At 37.6% G+C, this 20866-nt stretch overlaps 1 protein-coding gene across 2 annotated transcripts in view; it reads right to left on the bottom strand.

Moving 5' to 3' along the window:
- The window catches only part of col6a2 (collagen, type VI, alpha 2), a 50939-nt gene extending 32895 nt beyond the window's left edge, over positions 1-18044 (bottom strand). Inside the window, exons 1-8 of one of the 2 annotated variants that reach the window (XM_088931454.1) lie at positions 17837-18044; positions 11706-11806; positions 9895-10499; positions 8545-8565; positions 3825-3890; positions 1426-1479; positions 767-811; positions 373-399 (exon numbers count right to left, since the gene is read on the bottom strand). In XM_088931454.1, the coding sequence (XP_088787580.1) occupies positions 373-399; positions 767-811; positions 1426-1479; positions 3825-3890; positions 8545-8565; positions 9895-10499; positions 11706-11784 (897 nt within the window). In that variant the 5' untranslated portion in view covers positions 11785-11806; positions 17837-18044. The remainder of the gene's footprint in view (positions 1-372; positions 400-766; positions 812-1425; positions 1480-3824; positions 3891-8544; positions 8566-9894; positions 10500-11705; positions 11807-17836) is intronic. The other variant, XM_088931455.1, reaches the window with a different exon arrangement.
- Between the last annotated feature and the right edge of the window lie 2822 nt (positions 18045-20866).

Genomic DNA, 20866 nt, shown 5'->3' on the forward strand with positions numbered 1-20866 from the left:
CAATCTACTATTGTTTTAGAGCATGTCATGTCATATACTGAACAGCTTTATACCATACGGTGTCGCGGGAAGCTGGACCCTACCTGGCAAGCAACAAGCGCAAGGCAGGTCCATCGCTGGGCAAGTGCAAGCCAATCATACATGGGGACAAATTGGAGGCCACAATTAAGGCCGAGGGGGTAAATTTGGCCCAGACACCAGGATAACTCCCTACTCTTTTTGAGGAATGCCCATGGATCTTTAGTGACCACTGAGCATCAGGACCTTGGTTTAACGTCTCATCCGAAAGACGGTTGTTTTAGCTCTCATAATTATAATTTTTACACTTTTAAATTTCTAGACTTTTTTTTTACAATATGAAGGACACCTTACCTTTTCGCCTTTCAAACCAGGGACACCCTAAAACAACACAAGGAAACAATATGAAATCAATGTACTGTACATCTAATATTTCCTCAAAAACGTATCTTGAAATTCAGAGAGTTCCAGGCTTAATTGTATTAATACTAAATCATATTGTTGTGGTTTAAAAGTAAAAAAAAGTTCTAAAACTGCACTTTTTAAGATGTGTCTATACATCTTCCATGTAATTATATGGTTTTGGTTAGTAGATACCCTTATTTAGGGCAACTTTCTGCATTTACAATGTTTTATATTAAGTGTATTATCTTCAAAAAATATCAAAATAATGCACTGCATAACTCATTAAATTGTTCAACATACTATTTATGCCATTATACTTATTCACCTGAGATTACACACTCACCTTTGGACCTGGATAACCAATAGGGCCCTCAATGCCTTGGTCACCCTGGAAAATAAATGCTCAGGTGTTAGAGGTCAATAATATTAATTAAATACAGTACTTTCCATAAAATCAAGTAAAATGTTTTTCTTCCTCAGAGAGGTTTCTATCATTTTTTCCTGTATCTTGTTAGCTTGTGTGGAACAACACAAGTGTGCTCAATATGTTACACAGTACAATATGTTACAAGTTCAATTTTTAACTATTTTATTGCAATTTGAAAACAAACAAATAATGAAAAGGACAGGTTTGGGAGGAGATTATATTGTAATCTCACCATTCTGCTCTCTTACATATAAATACACTCATAATTGTGCCTGCTGGAGCACCTGTTGTGCACATCTTTTCCAGCACCCCTCCTTCCATCCTTCACTCACACTAGTTCATTCCCCATAAGTGGGTTTTGTCTGCCTCAGCCTTACAATCTGGGCTGGCACTTCCATCAGCCAGGAGAGCTAATGCCAAACATCAAAATATTAAGCATGCTGTCCCTTTACATTCCTCATTTTGTTGTGTTCACTAACATTTGACCAAGCTACTGAAGTATAATTATTTAAAAATCGACAGCATTCTGTGTCTGGTGCAGTTTCTCGACAGTGGACTCTGTGGAAAGAACTTACCTGTCGACCCTTTTCACCTTTTGGTCCAGGACCACCAATATCTCCTTTTGCTCCCTAGAGGGATTGAAATAATAAAGACTGATAAGAGATTGTATCTCAATCCTAATGACATACTGTAACAATACAACAGATTACGATAAGATTTCAATAGTTACCTACAGGTTACTGCCAAAATAAAGGAAAAGACCAACATAAAAAGTAATAGGGTGTTGATCCATCATGAGCCACCAGAACAGCTTCAGTGCACCTTTGCATAGATTCTACAAGTGTCTGGAACTCTACTGGAAAGATGCAACACCATTCTTCCACAAGAAATTCCATCATTTGGTCTTTTGTTGGCGCCGCTCTAGAATCTCCCACAAGTGTAGAAATAAGTTGAGATCTGGCCACTGGAATGGCCATGGCATATATTTTATCAGTTTTCATGCTCATCAAGCCATTGAGTGACCACTCGTGTCCTGGATTCGGGATAGAAATGCTTCACCACAGGATGACGTGATCACTTAGAATGACTTTGTATTTTTGGCATTTACCTAGCCCTCTAAGGGGTTGAGTGGACCAAAACACATGTTAGGAAAATGCATCTCACACCATAACAGAGCCACAGAACACTTCACTGTGGGAAACAAGCAATTGAGCCTGTATTCTTTTGCGCTGCGCCCCGAATTTGTCTCCTGCAGTACATTATTATCTGCTGAAATGTCATATGTTTGCCATATCAAAGAAAAAGCATATTTATACCTTTGTGGGGCAGCACAGTGGTGCAGTGTTTAGCATCACTGTCTCTCAGTGCTGGGGTCCTGGGTTCAATTCCTGCCTTGGGGTGCTATCTGCCTGGGGTTTCTATGTTCTCCCCATGTTCACATGGGTTTCCTTCAGGTGCTTCAGTTTCCTCTCACAGTTCAAGGACATACTGCTAGTTTAATTGGCTTCTGGGAAAACGGGCCCTGGTGTGAATGTGTGTCTGTGTTTGTGTCTGTGTGCCCTGTGAAGGACTGGCTCCCCTCTAGAGCGTATGCAGCCTTGCATCCATTGCTTGCCAAGAGTCTCTGGCTCTCCTACAATCCAGTATTTGAAAAAGCATCCAAAATGGATGGATGGATGTGTATAAATTGTATATACAGATAATTTAGTAATTTATATTTCCAACACAGTTTCCAACACAACCCTTTAATGTGTGGCAGCTAATAATAATTAATAATTGCTTACGCTTATATAGCGCTTTTCTGGACACTTCAGTCAAAGCTCTTTACAGGTAGTGGGGATTCCCTTCCACCACCACAAATGTGCAGCATCCACCTGGATGATGCAACGGCAGCCATAGTGCGCCAGTATGCTCACCACACATCAGCTATTAGTGAGGAGAACAGAGTGATGAACCCAGTTCAGAGATGGGGATTATTAGGCCATGACTGGTAAAGGCCAATGGGAAATTTGTCCAGGATGCCGGGATAACACACCTACTCTTTTCGAGAAACACCCTGGGATTTTTAATGACCACAGAGAGTCAGGACCTCAGTTTTACGTCTAATCCGAAGGACGGTGCCTTCTTACAGTATAGTGTCCCAGCACTTCTATACATGACCCTAAGCATGATGGGATGTTAAGTGCTTAATATACTCAAGAACCTTACCTGTGTGAATCACCTGCTTTCATATCCTTCATTTAATCAAGTGTTTCCTTTATTTTGGCAGTTACCTGTACACAATTCAGGAAGTTTAGCAAACTTCTCAGATGACTTTTCAGTCAAACCTACACACCTGTACAGAAAACAACTGAACTGATGCTGTGCTTGTGTGAGAAATGGACAAAAACAACATCAAAAAAACATTGAAGGGGAAATCCTTGTGAAAGTTTACCTCTGTAAATGTGTTTCAGAATTTTAACATTTTTTGCTGTCTTATTTTAGTGCTACTATAGTTGTATCATTGTTTCACTGTGCCTTCATATACAGTACACTACACTGTAAACATAACAAGAAGTAAATTTTCCTCATAAACATTTAACGGGATATTCCTATCTCCCAATGTAGTAAAGAACTACATTGAAAAATACTATATTAACTTGATGAAGAGGAGCAATGCCAAAGTCCTCTCCAACCCTTCTATTATGACCCACAGAGTACATTTGTTTGAAAATGCCTTACATTTTCTAATCAAACTGTTGTGGGTTATTCATTTTCTACTGGATTTGGAATGAAGAGTTCAACTTTTAGAACCCTCTGTGAAGGATAATTCCCTTTAGTGAGCATTATTAGTTGAAAGCATTTAGGTTTGTGGATTTTATGCAGTACCCAGAATTCCTACACACCATGTTATTCAGTTGAACAGTAAAGGTAAGCAATCTTAATCCATTATACTTTGTTGGTTTGCAGTGAAAAAATTAGGCACTGGACTTACCTTCTGACCTCTGTAACCCTTTGGACCGGATGGACCGGGTTTTTCCAAGCACTGTAGTCTGTAACACTGTAAATATGTTTAGGGAAGACAAAATCAGTTAAACAGTTAAAATGTATTAAGTTTCCTGTGTTTGTGTACAATTAGACTTAATTTATTAGGATACTTATGGATACTTATTCTCAAAAATCTAAAGAAAAAATAATTCATAAATTATTTGGTACAGTATTTAATTTTGCACTAAACTGGAAAGCCTTTATCTTAACTTATCTCTTCTATATGAAACAGTGAAGATTACACTTCACTGTAATCTTAATTTGGAATTAAGGGGTATTAGACCCAAACAACTCTCCTTAAGCCTTCTTAAGACTGCTGTGAACATTTAAATTAATCAGATATTTAAACATTTTATTAAACTTTTTTAATTTTTAATTAAAAAAAAATTAACTTTTTTTAACCTTAGGGTTGCTTAGGGAGTTCAGGTATCAACTTTTGAGCATTTTTTGTTAATTGTTAAGCTGTGACGCTTTGTTATAAATGCAGTGTCTGCTATTTATACTCAAAATTAAATTGTGTGTCTTAGGGAAGTGCAGGTGTGTTATAAAATACTGAGGTTTAAAAAGACATAGATGTGTATGTTAGACCCAGATTAGCAAGTGAAAACTACTGACATAAAATTTTGACCTAATGTGAATGAAAGTTAACTGCTGCAAATGTAGACTGATTTTTCCCTTCAGGTATTTTTCATGCTTTTAAACCTGTTACATTTGTTTTCATAGTTGATCTTTATAGAGCAGAAGCAGTCTGCCTTGCCATAATAGGAGTTTGTGTTAAATTAATTAATTGATAATTAATTGTGTAATTAACACAGCTGCTGAAGTAATGCAACAGAGAAAGCTATCGATCAGAAACTAAAAGACTACTGTATATTACATTGACATACCAATTGTAAAATTACAAAGATGCATTGTTAAAATGACCTTAGAAAAGATATTCCTTATTATCCTGGAAGTATAGGGCATAAGGTGGCACAATTTCCTAGACAGGTTACCAGTTCATGGCAGGGCATAAACATTCACACACACAAGCACACAGGAATAAACTTAGAACTTGGCTACTGAACTTGCACAACCTCCTATGTAAAACATCAAACTCCCATCAAACCAGTGGACAAAGGAGGAGTTGTTGTGGTGTGGCAAAAAGACCTGTACATTAAGGAAGCCTCCAGACAATTAACTGATACTTCTCCCTACCGTCCTCTCCAACAGGATCCTACCACTGACTACCAGAAGGAAGTGGTATCCAATATCTCTCTTCTTATCAGCAACCAGGAGCTCCCCCAGGAGGCGAACTGTCTCATCGTTGAACATCCCCAGGTATCCCAATTCTATCTCCTTCCCAAAATCTACAAACCCGACACCCCTGGACGCCCCATTGTTTCAGCATGTAGTTGTCCAACTACACTCATCTCTGCTTTTCTCAACAGCCTTATGAGACCGCTGATTGAAATGCTTCCCTCATATATCATGGATACTAACCATGCCCTCCAACTTTTCAATGATTTTCAATTTCAGGGTCCAGAATGCTTCATTTTTACCATGGATATCATGTCTCTCTACACCAGGGGTGCCCAACCAGTCTATCGAGATCGACCAGTCGATCCCGGACTGCTTGCCAGTCGATCGATCGCAAGAATGTTTGGAAAAAAATAAATGGGCTATTTGACTGTTTCTTTTTTTCAATAGCCTAGAAATTCATTCAGATCTGTGTATGTAATGTCATACATTTTACTGCCCTTGTGTGTGTTTAACCCTTGTTGAATGGGCTGTGAAAGTCTCTTCCCTGAGTGCTGGCTAATACTGAAAAAAAGGCAACAGGAGCTCCGTAAATAAAGAGTGTTGTGTGTGCTACCCAAGAATGTTGTGTTGGTTATTGCCGCACCCACCCCCCATTTGCTACAGTGCATAGTGGAGTGAACCAGACTGGCCGTAACAAATTTGATAAGTTTAATTGCCTATTTGATAGCTGTAGTGTTTGAGCAAAAATTATGAAGCAAAGAGACCGAAAACAAACCATTACCACAAGGAATGGGAGCATTATTATTTTTTGCACTATCACATTCAAATCTGAAATGCTAGTCTATGTGAAAAATGGAAATATAGAACAACATTTAAAAACTGCACACAAAACATATGATGTGGACTTTCCTCATAGTGAGTTACGGAAAAGGAAAGTAGAAAAATTAAAATCTCAACTAGCAGCAGTTTTCATGAGGCCTAATACAAGAGGGAAAGCAACAATCATCATCGTTCCATGTGATGCACGTCCTAGCTAAACACAAAAAATCATTCAGAGATCGAAAAGTAATAAAAAGCATTTGCTGAGGCTGCTGACTTGCTGTTTGGAGATTTAAAAAACAAACACGTTTGGGGAGGTTTAGACAGCTGTTGCCTGAAATCAAAGAGTTTCTCAAGTCGTCTAAACATGGTGAATATGCCCAATTAGAGGATGACCAGTGGCTTCTGGACTTAGCATTCCTCACAGACTTGACTGAACTGCTCAATGAGCTGAATGTTGAGCTGCAGGGACAAAATAATAATGTAATTGACATGATCAGCAATGTCAACACGTTAAAAAAAATTACAAGTGTTCTCAAGTAAGCTTATCAGTGCCAATGCTCACATTAAAGTAGGATATTCTTTTTCTAAAATGGCGAACATTACTTGTTCACTGTAGCATGAGTCACTTGCTTTTATTTGCTGTCATTTTAGTGATGGGTATTGTTATTGTACTGATGTGTCCACAGTCTGTTTTTCCTATATCAGAGCTTCAAATTTACACTGGTAGATCACGCTGGACTGGCAAATGAAAAAGTAGATCTTACATTAAAAAAGGTTGGGCACCCCTGCTCTACACTGTCACTCCCCACCATGATGGTCTTACAGCCCTCAAGCACATGCTAGACAAACGGATAGTGCTGAATACACCCACCCACACTCTAGTGCGTCTAGTGGAATTGGTTCTCACACTTAATGCATTCTCATTTAGTGAAGTCGCCATGGGCACCAGGATGGGACCTAGCTATGCCAATATTTTTGTCGGCAGGGTAGAAGAATGCTTCTTTTCTTCCTACACTGGCTTTGTCCTTGACCTCTACAAGCGATACACATCGATGACTGCATGGTGCTGCTACATGCTCTAATGACCAGCTAGAGCACTTCCTGCATCAAGTCACTAACTCTCACCTGTCCCTCAAATATACAGTTAACATACATCTTCCACCACTCTTCCATTTCTAGACGTATATTTATCTATTAACCATCCACGACTCTCTACCTCGGTCTATTACAAATCACAGATTCACACAGCTATCTCCTGTACAGCTCTTTTCACCCCACTCACACCAAAAACTCTCTCCCTTTTTCACAGTTCCTTATGCTACGTTGACTCTGCAGTGACGATATGGATTTCCAGAACCAAGCACTCAAAATGCATTTGTTTTTCATCAACAGAGGATACCCCACAAATGTTATCGACAGGGCCCTCACCAGGGCCAAAAACAGCCCTCGGATCATCAACTCGACCAATAACTCCCAGTCTCACAACTGCATTCCTTTGTTGCTTCCCTACCACTCTAAAACACTTTCTACCCCCGGGAGCATTATTAACAACTACTCCATTTTACAGGGCGATCCCTCCATTGGTTCCCTTTTTTCTGACTGCCCAATCATCTCTTACCACCGACCACCCAATCTAAGTAAACTTCTTGTTCACAGCTCTCTTGACTGCACTCAGAAATCATCCCCTCCAGGCATCTTCCCCTGCAACAGTACTCGCTGCATCACCTGCAAATACATATCTAACAACACACTCATTCAGAGCCCCTCAGGTCAATTCCGGTTCACCCAGATGACATCCTGTACCTCCAGCAACCTCATTTACTGTATCTCTTGCAAAAAATGGCCAGCTATCTACGCTGGGGAAACCGGAAGGAGACTAGGAGACCGCTTCAGAGAACATGTTAGGGCTGTGAAGATGAAAGATTTCTCCAAGCCCATAGTTTCTCATTTCACCTCAGATGGCCATGATCACACTGATCTCTCTGTCTCTGTTCTCAAAGAAGGGTTTCTCAACTCCCATGGCAGAAAGGCTACAGAAACTAAACTCATCCTGAAACTAGGTTCACACTAAGTTTTGACTTTACACCTTTCTTCACCCCTCTCCACTTTGTGCTTCCTGAGTGGCCTCTCTGCTTCTCCCCCCTGCCCCCCTCCAGCTTTTGTTCTTCTGTGCTATTTAATCTTTGCTGTCTGCCCTGTCTTTCTCACACATGAAGAAGGCTTCACAGCCTGGAATAAACCTATTACTTGTTCCTTTGCAGACTACGCATGCTGACAGTCACCCACCTGAACTATCCTCCTATGTACACCATTGTACTGTGTTACTGCGACCAACCTCTTAATTATTTAAATGATAATTAGCAGAACACTGATATTAAATAGCAGGTTGTATTAATGTACACCAATGAAATACATGGGACTGCAAGTCATGTTGTCCCAAATTACACACAGCAATTAATTAAACCAGCATGTTTTTGGAAGACTGGAGGAAACTGGAGTACAGCAAAATACACAATGAAATGCCACAGAAACTGTACCACCACACACAAAATCACCTCCTGCCTTCACAGGCACACACACTCTAAAAAATTATCATCTCCTACCTCAGAATAGGCTTCATGTTGCTGTAAAAGAAAAAAGATATATAGTGTTACATAAGTAGTAATAAATAGTATTAATTCACTTCAGAATAGTCAAAATCTAGTGTGTATTAAATCAATTTTTCTCCACACTGCAAAGTTATCTAGAGTTTTAGAAACAATATTAACAGGTAAACTACATCCCTGGAATGGCAGATCTTTTATAACTTTTTAATGTAAATTATAAATCATGCATCAAAAATGTTAAATAGAGTAATTTTAAAGCTTATTTTATATACATTTGTATGTTACAATTACAATTGAGTCACCAGAGAGTGAACACGCTGGAAAATCATTGACTAGAATCTACTTAAGCGCCTTGGGGCAACTTTGTCGTGAAAGGCCCTATATAAAAAGAAATTGAATTTAATTAAATTGACTTAAGCTATAAATCCTAAGCTATAAAAATGCAATTCTACCAAGGTTCTTTGTTAACAAATAAAGTATAAAAGTTCTTAATCTCAAACTGTAACTCATTTTAGTCAAAAGCTATTTCATTAAAGAATTGGTATTATTGAGAAAGTTCAGGACATTTTTCAAAATGGCCTTCCTGCTTACATACTCATTCTCTCCCGCAATTCGAGAACAATCTAGAATCTTCATCTGCTGCCTACCCCTTCTCACAACCAAAGTAAGAAAATCTGTCCTTAGCCTTCACTCTCCTCGTCTCTGTGTTCCCTTCTATCTCACTTGTCTTTTTATACTGCTTCTGAGGACACTACTTAGCTGTTTCTTGTCTTCACCTTCCTACCTCTCAAGCCAGTTTGTTCTCCTCCCATGCACAACTGCACAACTAAAAAATTGCACCTATCATGAACTGCACCTATTGTTAAACCTGTTAAATATTCTCTAAAGGTTCTCTTGATTGCTTTTAAGGCTAAGGAAATATCACAAAGTCTTTACACATTAAATTGTGTGTAAAAAGACCCACCAGGAAAAAGTTGCTACAATATATGAAACACAAAGGATACTTAATGTAGTTAAGATACAACACTCTTATTCTTTTCCACTTATTTAAATAAAGTGTTATCTACAAACAATACTACAGTGAAAGTACTGCAAAAACAGAAAAGAATCAAATCCTATCCCATAAACTAAAAACATATTTTAAGCATTTACATTAAAACCACTGCAAATGGTCTATTTCAGGTAAACATGGACTTCTCAAAGTTTCTGAGAATTATTGATTCTTTCAAGCTTCTAATCTACAACAAGATTAAGTTCTAGGCTCTAATCATACTCTAATAGCAGCTTAATACAGATGAAACTGCACAACATCAGGTATGATAACTTTACGTAGCATTCTGCACTTACCATGACTTTAATGATCCGATCCATGGTAGCTTCATTAACTGCCAGTGTTGGACCATCAATGGCCCGATAAGAATTGCGGTAAAGTTCAATTGGAGTATTGGCAATCTCTTTAAGCCCAGCTTCATCATATCTCTCATTTCCTGCCACTGAAAATAGTCTGATACCCTGGTCTCTAGCCTCTTCAGCCTTGATTTTCATTCCACGGCAGGGGCTTCCTGTCACATGACCATCAGTAATCACCACAGCAAAGCGAATGCGGTTATCCTTGGATGCATGCTTAACCACCTGGTCTGTCATGTTGGACAGAGCACAGTCAGTGAAGGTCCCCCGGCCCAGGTATGAAATACTCTTGAGACGCTGGATGAAGGCATTGGTGTCACTGGTGATCTGGCTGAAGATCTCAACTCGATCGGAGTAATGCAGCCCTCCTAGTTCCCATTTAAACTCGACAGGCCCTCTAGACTGCAAAGGTTCCAGTTTTTGAACAAACTTTTCTGTGAACCTTGTAATGGAGGTTACCAAACTGCCAGGTGGTGGAAGTTGCAAAGCAACGGTCTCAGAGGTGTCGATGACAAAATAGACGTTAATGGCACACTCAGTCTTTTCTAGAGGAAGATAAAATAATGGCAAACACTTAGTTCCTTTACCAAAGTAATCTCCTAAGATTTTCTTATTTTTATATTCTTATAGACAAACAAAAGCTTGACAAGCATAACACTGAGCCTTTAACACACAAAGATGTAATTATTTTAATCTTAATCATTGCATAATGAAAATAATACATAAGAATGAAACAAAAAAACTAAATAGACGACATCAGTTGTGGCAGAAAATTAGAACAAAGTAACAGATGAGGTTTTTGTTGAAATACACACTGTATGAATTTAAACAATAAACAAAATGTATAAGGAAAAGATAATTAAACAAGGAATCTTTGAGTGAGACAGATGAGAAGGAATTGCCCTAAATGAGGAATAAAGCACTGCATGTGCTCACAGCAAAGTTGAAAACAGTAAATAGCTATTTATTTAAATTGACAACTTCATAATTGCCTAGGAATGCTGAGTTTTGTGCAGTTTACTTCAGAGTTTTCCAGACATGGTCCCTGAATCTTTTTTCAAACCACCCGAGCTCTAAATTTAAATAGGCTTTGTTGTATTCTTATATATGTACTGTACCTTGACCATTTACTCAATGGAACCCTGTAGTCCTAAGAATGCTCAGTGTAGAAGTGCCTTACCCCGCGCCATTCCCACTTACACAGCACCCGTGCACACCATTAACTAATAACCAGTTAAGAGCTCTTTAGAAAACTATGGGTGAGCAGTAATTCTGAGACCATTTGAACTAAGTATTGTTTTTAGCACTTCTTAACAACATCAGAAAAAGTAGAATATTTTGATAGTAAGTACTGAGTACAGAAAATGCTTAAAAAATAATACAATTATTTTGATTAAAGTTCCTATAAAGGCTAATTGATTAAGAGCTCAGATGGAATGGAAATCGAAAGACACAGGATCACCAGGATCAGTACTGAGAAATCATATTTTATAGTATTTCGTAAATATGGATTGCCTTTCCTTTTATTCATATCATCTTTATTCTACTTACCATCTTTTTCTGTCTTCTTTTCATCTTCTATTTTAACAATTGAATCGTACTCAATATTTGCCAGATCAATATTCATTTTACTACTTATTGTTTTATTCTCACAACATTTACTTCCAAATCCAAGCACATGAAATCACAATATCACACACTTAACCCACTTTTCTGTTTACCGACAGAATCACAAAGACCAAAGTACTTACTGCTACAACCTTGATTGGATGCCTGGCCATGTGTCACAGCTCCAAACAGGAGACATGTTAAGATGAATTTTAATAGCATTGTTCGCCGTTTTCCTCCTTTCCTGATGGATTTAAAAAAGAAATAAAAAACATAAGCCAAAGGTAAGGATACAAATTGGAACATATGAATACTGTAGCTCGTAGTACACTGTTCCTGTGTTGTGTGCTTCCTGATTCAAGTCTTCGTTTTACATAATTTCTGTCTTCTTTGTGGCACTTGAGCATTGCTTTATCTTCTAAACCTTTTTTCCTTAGTTTCCTTCATTTCTATTTTTCTTCACACTATTTCAAGAGGCCTGTACTGAACCTATATTATTCTCCAGCTCTCCACTAGCAGTCTTTACCATCTTCGTCTGCACTGTACCAACGGTCCTCAAAACTGCTGCCAATACCCCCGTGCCAAAAAAACTTAACATGGCTCTCGACAACCTTAACAATTTTCGCCCCATCTCCAACTTACCCTTTCTTGCAAAAATTCTAGAGCGTGCTGTCACACTTCAGTTACATAACCACCCCATGACAAACAACCTTTTCGAACCCCTCCAATCTGGCTTCCGTCAACTTCACAACACAGAAACTGCCCTGATCAAAGTCACTAACGATCTTCTAATAGCTTCTGATTCTGGTTCTCTTTCTATACTCATCCTTCTTGATCTCTGTGCTGCTTTTGACACTGTTGACCATAACATCTTACTTTCTCGTCTTGAGACTGTTTGGAGTTTCTGACACTGCTCTCAAATGGTTCAAATCTTACCTCACTGATCGCTGTCACTTTGTCTTTCTTAATGGGTATAGGTCTGAAATTGGACTTGTTAAGTCTGGTGTTCCTCAGGGATCAATACTGGGCCCCTTGCTCTTCAGCATTTACATGTTTCCACTTGGTCAGCTTTTAAGATCACATGGCCTCAGCTATCATTTCTACGCTGATGATACTCAAATATACATCCATACCAAACCTGACACTGATGTGGCTGTCTCTATTCTATCTAATTGCATCTCTGACATAAAAATTTGGATGACTCAAAATTTCCTTCATCTTAACTGCGACAAGACTGAAGTCATGCTTATTGGCACCCCCATCAACTTCGTAAAGCCAATCCTGTAACCCTACAGTATCTGTAGATAGTTCTGTACTTGAGTTTCAGTCTAAATTGAAAAACCTTGGGGTTATATTTGATTCTGGCTTAACATTCGACCCACATATGCAGCATATTGTCAAAACATATTTTTTTCACCTCAGAAATATCGCTAGACTACGCCCTATGCTATCACTAACTGTGGCTGAAAGGCTGATCAACACATTTGTGTTCTCTCGAATTGACTACTGTAATGCTCTACTCGCTGGGGTATCTAAATCTACTTTGAACAACTGCAGTATGTCCAAAATTCAGCAGCCAGAATCCTGACCAGGTCTAGTGCAAATGATCACTTTAGTCCTATCCTGGAGTCCTTGCATTGGCTTCCTGTCAAATTCCGTGTGGACTTTAAAATCCTCATGCTCACCTACAAGGCTCTGCATGGCTTGGCACCTCAGTACCTGTCTGAACTATTATCGCCCTACTCCCCACCTCGCAACCTTCGCTCTTCTAATTCTGCTCTCCTTACTGTCCCCCAAGCCCGTCTACATTGTATGGGTGACAGGGCCTTCTCCTGTTATGCCTCCAAGCTCTGGAACTCTCTGCCCAAGGATATCAGAGAGTCACCTTCTCTAAACTCCTTCAAATCCAGACTTAAAACCTTCCTCTTTAGAAAAGCCTTTACTTAACTGGTTCCATTCTTCACCCCTCTGCTTTTCTTAGTACCACCATCCACGGTCTCCTTTGTATATTGTAATTGTGTTTTATCTTGTGTATTCTTTTTATTTATTGTTGTTGTCATTCTGTAAAGTGATTTGAGAAGCCACCTTTAAACGCGCTATATAAAATAAAGTTTATTATTATTATTCTCTCCTCTTAATCTCTCTCTCTGTTTTCTCAAAATGCCTTCCACCTCTCTCTGCTTGTGCCCACTCTTTTTGCTCTCTGTTCTAACCCTAGAGGCCTCTGTAATTACCACTTTGGCATAAACATAGAGAGTTTGATTTCTGCTTGTTAGCTTGCATTACAGTAAGTCACAATGGATAATGGTGTCTACTGATAATAACAACTGCATATAGTGTTAAAAAATATTAGCTACAGGTGAATTTAAGCACCGTATTTTAAGTCAGGAAACAAGGAATGAGGGAGTTAAGCGATATTTATTTTAACTACCATAGCTCATAAAAATATTTTTTCCTCAAGTACTTTTTTTAATATGACTGACAGATCTTTTAACAGCATAGACTACCAATGGTCGATGTTTTGGGGTATATTTTGTACGTACTAAAGACTGCACTGTACAAGGTCAGGAAAGAGCACATTTGCAAGAATCCCTCCACTTGACCTAAATGACACAGCCTAAGCAACCAGATACCAGTATCTGTTATTTTTTTAGCTTTGTTCTGACCTTTGTAGCCAGAATATAATATAGTAGGAATGTAATATTGGTGAATGCAAGGACATTTGAAAGGTACAAATCTTTATGTATGAAGTGCTTCCTATTTCAGTTCTAAATGAACTTCCCCTTGCCTTCTTTTTTCATAACAGGTTCGTTGTTGGTTCTAAGAGTCCCCATAAATTGACTTTGTCGATACCTTTCAGGATTCTGAAGACTTCTAACAAGTGCCCTCCTAATCTCCTCTGCCTATCTGAGTATGAATTTTTGGTTGAGAGTAATTACCCTAGTAATGATCTCTTCCCAGGGCAGATGTGTACTTTCTGTAATGTAATAAACAAAACTGTACAACATATTCTAAATTACATTCTACTTAATCATGGTAAATTTTTGGTCATTTATCCTATACTTAGTACATTTTATTCTAGGATTCTGTTGGCCTGTTGCTGAAGCACAGCAAGAGGAGTCAAGAGGAGTCAATAGTGATGACACTGCATAAACTTCTAATTGCTATTCATGGTTTCCATTTTTAGCCTTATTATGCAGTACATCTGCTTTACTTGCATGAAATACCCTAAATTCTACCTAAAAATGCATTTGCAAATTTCATATGTATTTCATATAGCATTTGGAAAAGTTTACCTCCTCTGAAAAAAAGCAGCCTGATGAGATTTTATGAGATGGTGACCTGCTGGCCAACACACACACTTCAGAGTTTTGGTGGATGACTAATACATGCCTACAAGTTAACTGTAGGTTTGAGCACAAGGACAAGCATAATAATAAACAACAGTAAAAACAATATTTGTTGCCCCTTGCACTCCTTCAGATCTACGATAACCATAGTGAGACAGCATTATATCTCTCCGGTTGGGGGCTTCCGGCAATGAGTCCTAGCTTTGAAGATTCCCAGGGCTGAAAACCCAGTAGATGCATCACTGTAAAGAATGAAGTACCACATCTACCAGTGCAACATTAGGTACCTCAGCATCAGAAGTTGGTTGCTGACACTAAAATGCCTTGATGGTAAGCTTCTGTCCTCCATATCCCAACCTTCTTGAAGACAAAGTGGATGGATGTGCTGTAAGTATATGCTTTAGTCTGTTTCAATGCTTGGTGCCAAGTTAACTTACAAAAGTAGACCCTTTCTACATTGTCCTAGTTTGTGAAATTACAAAATGATGCATATACAGTATGTGGTTTTAAACTTAACTTAGTCTTAAGGTTGAAATACAGTAAATGTCAGCAAAACTAAAGAGAAAAAACTTAAATATGTTCACTGTAAAGTTTAACTATTCAGACTCATTAACTAAATATTTGATAGAAACATCTCTGGCAGCAATCATAGTTGTAAGTCTTTTTGGGTTAGTATCGACCAAATTTGCACAAAGGCTTGGTACACGTTTTGCTCTTTACTCTTGGTAGATTTGCTCAAGCTCTCTCAAGTTGCTTGGGGATTTCTTATGGACAGCAGTTTTTATGTTGTTCCACAGATTATTAATAGGTTTAAAGTTCTATTACCCCTACCTCAGGACTCTCACTTGGCCTCTGAAGAATAATTACGTTCTTATTCCTAAGTCACTCCATTGTAGCTCTGACCATCTGCTTTAGATAAATATCTTGCCAAAAAGCAAATTTTTGTCCCACTCAAGTTTTCTAAGATTTGCCAGTTCTTTGTTACTGTATATCTATATTTTTATCAATCTTGACATACCCCCAGTCTTCCCTGCTGATAAAATGCAGACCTATAAGATAATGCTGCTACCACTATGTTTGACAGTAGGGATTGACATGATGACCACAAAACCTTTTGCCACAATCACATGACTTAGGAGATTTGTTGTAAATCCCATGACGAGTATGATATTTGTTCCAGCTCCCTATAAGCCCCAAATGTGGAGTAACAAGGATATTGACCCATGGACATTTTCTCCCATGTCTTTCAAAGTCACCATTGGCTTTACAGTTGCATCCACAATGGGCTTCTTCCCTGCCTGCAATTAATATCAAATATTGTTACTTCAATGTGTCATGACTGCAGCTTTAAACCCACAAAATATAAAAACCGTTGAAGAGTCTGAATACTTTTGCAAGGCACTGTAAAAAGTGTAGATTTGCCTTTTCATGTGATCAGTTCCAAATGTAGGTGTCTGAAAAAAAATATTACATGGATCCCTTCTCTTTGCAGTTTTATTTGTCTGCAGTGTTCACAGATACTCATAATTTTTCACTGGCTGGTTTTGCTGTGACAGATGAAGCCTTGGAGCTGACAGATATATTTGGCTCTGATCCTTCTTAATTTTGGACAGAGGAAAATTCAAACTACCACATCACTCTGTCAATGGGAAATATTAAAAAAATAACTTGTACGGCCTATTTTTTGGGATTCAGTCTTACCTTTCTGATAATAGAAAGAAGGTTTGAACTAAATGGACACAGTATTCTTAAAGAATGTCATCTATGGAACATAGTCACAAATGATGGGAAAAGGATATAATTTGCAGCAGTGCACAGATTTTCCATGTAATAGTCCATAATATCAAATATGATGCAACAAGAGGTATTCCACAAAGCAGACAAAACTCTGAGACTACCACACAATTAAAGATTGATTAAATATCGCCAGGCCCAACAAGTACTAAACAAATACCAAACTAGACATTAGTGAAATAATATGGAATATTTAACTGCTGAAGATTTTTCAAGAGCTTATCATCTATGTCCAGCATCTCACTTTCTTAAGGAACATAGAAAATGTTAGCAGAAACACCTCTATGGCTAATAAACCAAAATGTTACCTTCTTTAATATCAAGTTTTTTTAATTAATTTCAACAACAAAAACGCCAAAAATAAAATATGTATTGAACACTTCTGAATTTGTTTATCTAAATTAGTCTTGGAAAACCTTTTTTTTAAAAATACACCTATATATTATCTAGGTCATAGAAAAATACATGTTAATTGAAGGAATATTGAAATAGGCTTCCCGATTTTTCTATTGGTAATACCCATTTTCACAAGAAGAAAGATTCAAATAAGTCAAAATGTATCGTTTTAAAACTATACAGTAAAAAAAATCCAACATTTTTAAACACCATCAGCAACAGTCATAACTTTGATGGCTTACTGAAAATTAATTTTCTTACTTTTGATATTCGTTTCCATTGTGTATATCTGTCTGTTAAAGTCTTTAAGAAAGAACATTTAACTAAATTATGGGCCCCAATAATACCCAACGTAAAAATTCTGGTTTCTCTGCGACAGCGTTAATAGACAAGAATAAGGCTTTAACCGCGAATGCATTAAAAACTAAATTGTAAATATACGAATTTAAATGCACAGAAACATCTAATTACAAAGAAGTAGTATTTTAAATGCATTTCTTAAAAGTAGAGGAAAGGTTATCAAACACATACAGTAATAACATTTTGAACAACATTTTGAACAAAGCCTGCAGCAAAACAGTGCATTCTAGAAAAAAACAGTTTTCTACAATGATTAAGAATAAAGTTTGTTTTTTAAAAGACAAGCTGGCTTAAAAGTTTAACAGTTTTTTAAAAGGGATGCTTAAAACTAAAGTCAAATAAAAGCCAAAAAATCTATACATATATACACATACCTGCAAAAAAGGGAAAAAAAATCTTCCCCCAAAAAGGAGACCGAAAATTCTTGTTCAATGTGTATTAATTTTAACTCCTCATTCTGCGAAAGTGTTGTAGAAGTTAGGGGGGAAAAATAAAAAAGAGAGAAGCAAGTCTGGGAGTGGTTGAGGCTTCTCTACCGAAGAGCGCCTCTGTCTTTACTCCGTTAGAAACTACTTTTCTCGCAACGGTCCCTCCTCTTGCTGAGCGCTCCCAAATTTTTTCAACATGTACTTTTTGATATGCTCAGCATCCACGAGGGGGAGCTGTGGATCTACTGTTTTGAGTGCGATAGAACCACATTGCTTAGAATCGCATATCCTGTATCAGTATTTATGCCGCACCAATCAAGGAAAACGTCGAGATTAGCAACAGGGTCTTGATTCTCTTGGGACCAGAATCACAGAGAAAATTTAGAAATAGAAGGGCTGTCCTTTTAGGGAGAGCTGATCTGGCCTCTTTAGGAACTTCAGTTGAAACAACAAAAAATAAAATAGAAGAGTTCAAGAAATTAAAGGACCTCCTTCACAAAAGTTCTTTTGTGATATCTTATTCCACGGGAAACGTTTGTGAATGTGTGCCATTAAGTGGTCTTTTGTGTATGTTTTACTTCAAGGTTTTACTTCAGATATTTTGTGAGTGTTCACTATCAAATAATTTAGAAGCAGTACGATAACAACTTGATTTTTTCTTGCTCACTTGTGTGTCTAGTCAAATGTGACATGTTGGGAAACTGTAACTTAGAAATGCTGAAAAGCTTTTAATTTAAGTAATCATTTGGTATTCATATGCCTTGTGGGTGTGGGGAAAAAGGTGACTTCATTAAATGGGATTAACAGTGAGATATGGGTAGACAATATTCTGGATATACTGCATATCCTCTCAGCAGCATGTGGTTTCTGTCATCACAAATTTCTGCTGTTTTAAACAGAAGCCTCTTTTCTGTCCAGTACTTCTCATTTATAGCCCCTAGGTGGATCAGAATGAGGCAACAACATCTTAATATTTGTTGTACCGTAGTATTTTCCTGCGATCCCATTAGAAACCCACACTATGGCACAAAAGGAAGTTTAATTTGGCTAGACCTTTGAATGAATAAACTCTCATTTCATCTCTAGTTTTCTATGTTGTAGTCTTTTTTTCTTACATTCTTTCAGAAAGAGACTGCATTTCTTCTGATTTATTTTTTTGTCTTCAGGAATGCACACCCTTTACTCATGCCAGACCTGGTACACATGCAGGCTAACTAACTACATGTAAACACAAAGCTCTCACTGATGTAGAAGGTGCCATTCTGCCTCTTTACAAATCTTTGCTGCGCAATCATTAGAACCTGTTAATTCTGTTACATTATATTCTGTTCTGTTAATGTCCTGCTATAGTAAAGAGTTAAGTACAGGAACTACATACAGTACATCCCAGTTGTCATGCAGGTCATTGTTCACACTGTTGACATTTTAAGGATTTTATGTAATAATTATGAACACTTGCATAGTGGCTGGAAAATAGGAGTCCACAAGCTTTATTCTGAAGGACTAAAGTGACTAAGGTATTACAGCTGAGCTCTTCATAACCTCAATTAGCTCTTTATTGTCCTGCTTTGACTAGTTAAACAGCTTCTCCCATCTCTTCAGGTGCACATGCTTTAAAGATTCCTGGAAAACCTACAGACACACATTGTCTCTCCAGGACCACAATTAGGGACCTCAACTTGAAAGGCCTCTACAATACACGAGTCATGAACATTAAAAAAAGAACACTGACTCCAGACTAAATTAAGCTAGTTTTAAATGGTTTTTAATATTCATGCCATTTAGGACATTTCTGTCCTAAAGACAGGAAGCATGGCAAAGTCAAAACGTACACTTGGAAAGCACACTTAGTTTGCGAAAACTAAGCAAACTGATTTACTGTATTGCATGTGTTGAAGAAATCCGTTGCCATTACATCAGTGAGACAGGAAGAACACATCAGAGCAGGGGGGATCAAAGATCTCTCTGTAACTGATCATTCCCCATTCCACCTCTCCATATTAAACCTGTCTTTTTGTCTATGTTGGTCTTTTGTCTTTTTACAAAGTTCCAAGACATCAGAAGCCAAGATAACCCTCAAACCTGGAACACACCTTTCCACTTCTCTAGTTTTAGACTAATTTCTTTTTTGAACCATCCATTTACAGATCTCATCTTTTCACAATTCTTCTCTAGATTTCCAGTCCTTTTCATGTGTTTTATATCTCTGCTACTTTTCTCTCTCTCTATCATATTAGAAGAAGGCTCAACAGCTGAAACATTTAATTTTATTCTACTTTTCAGTGTGGAATTAACCTCTTCTTGTTCCTTCTCACCAAAAGTGCCATTACTGCAACAGCCATTGGTTTTGCCAGTAAGAACCTGCTAAAGCACAATACATGTCCAGCATTAACCTGAATTAAGCATGAATTCCAGAGACCTGTGGTACAAAATTGAAAAGAGAAGGCAGGCCTGCTGTTTTTGTAACTGGCATAGCAAGAGAGAAAGGGTGGCCAACTAAACTCCTGATCTAAATGAAAAAAAAATGCTCAGCCACTCTTTCCTTTGAAATTCTTCTGTTTGTGACTTTTAATTTTCTACAAGAAAATGTCTTTCAAATGAGTTAACAAGTTGAATCAAGTTGTTTTATATAACTCTATGCTAAGCATGTTCCAAATGAGTTACCTTTTAATAATATATGATTTACTCATTTTAAAAGAAAAAAAGATTTTTTTTTCAAGCTGTTTATTTCTTACTATGGTTGAGAACACATGCTATTAATTAAGACCTTAAGAAGAGACATCCAAGCTCTGTTTTTGAGGCATCTGGTTTTCGTTTCTGTTCATTACACAAACTAGTACTAGCTAGATTATAAAACATTAGAATAAAATATTAGCTTTTCAAACTGACAAAGAAATTGACTGGTAAAATTCACAACAAGAGGAATAATTAACTTGAATCCCTCTGCTTTCTAACCTTAGTTTATAATTGCTAAGA

The sequence above is a fragment of the Atractosteus spatula genome, chromosome 13 (assembly GCF_055471065.1).
Source record: "Atractosteus spatula isolate fAtrSpa1 chromosome 13, fAtrSpa1.hap1, whole genome shotgun sequence".
In the NCBI taxonomy this organism is placed as follows: domain Eukaryota; kingdom Metazoa; phylum Chordata; class Actinopteri; order Semionotiformes; family Lepisosteidae; genus Atractosteus; species Atractosteus spatula.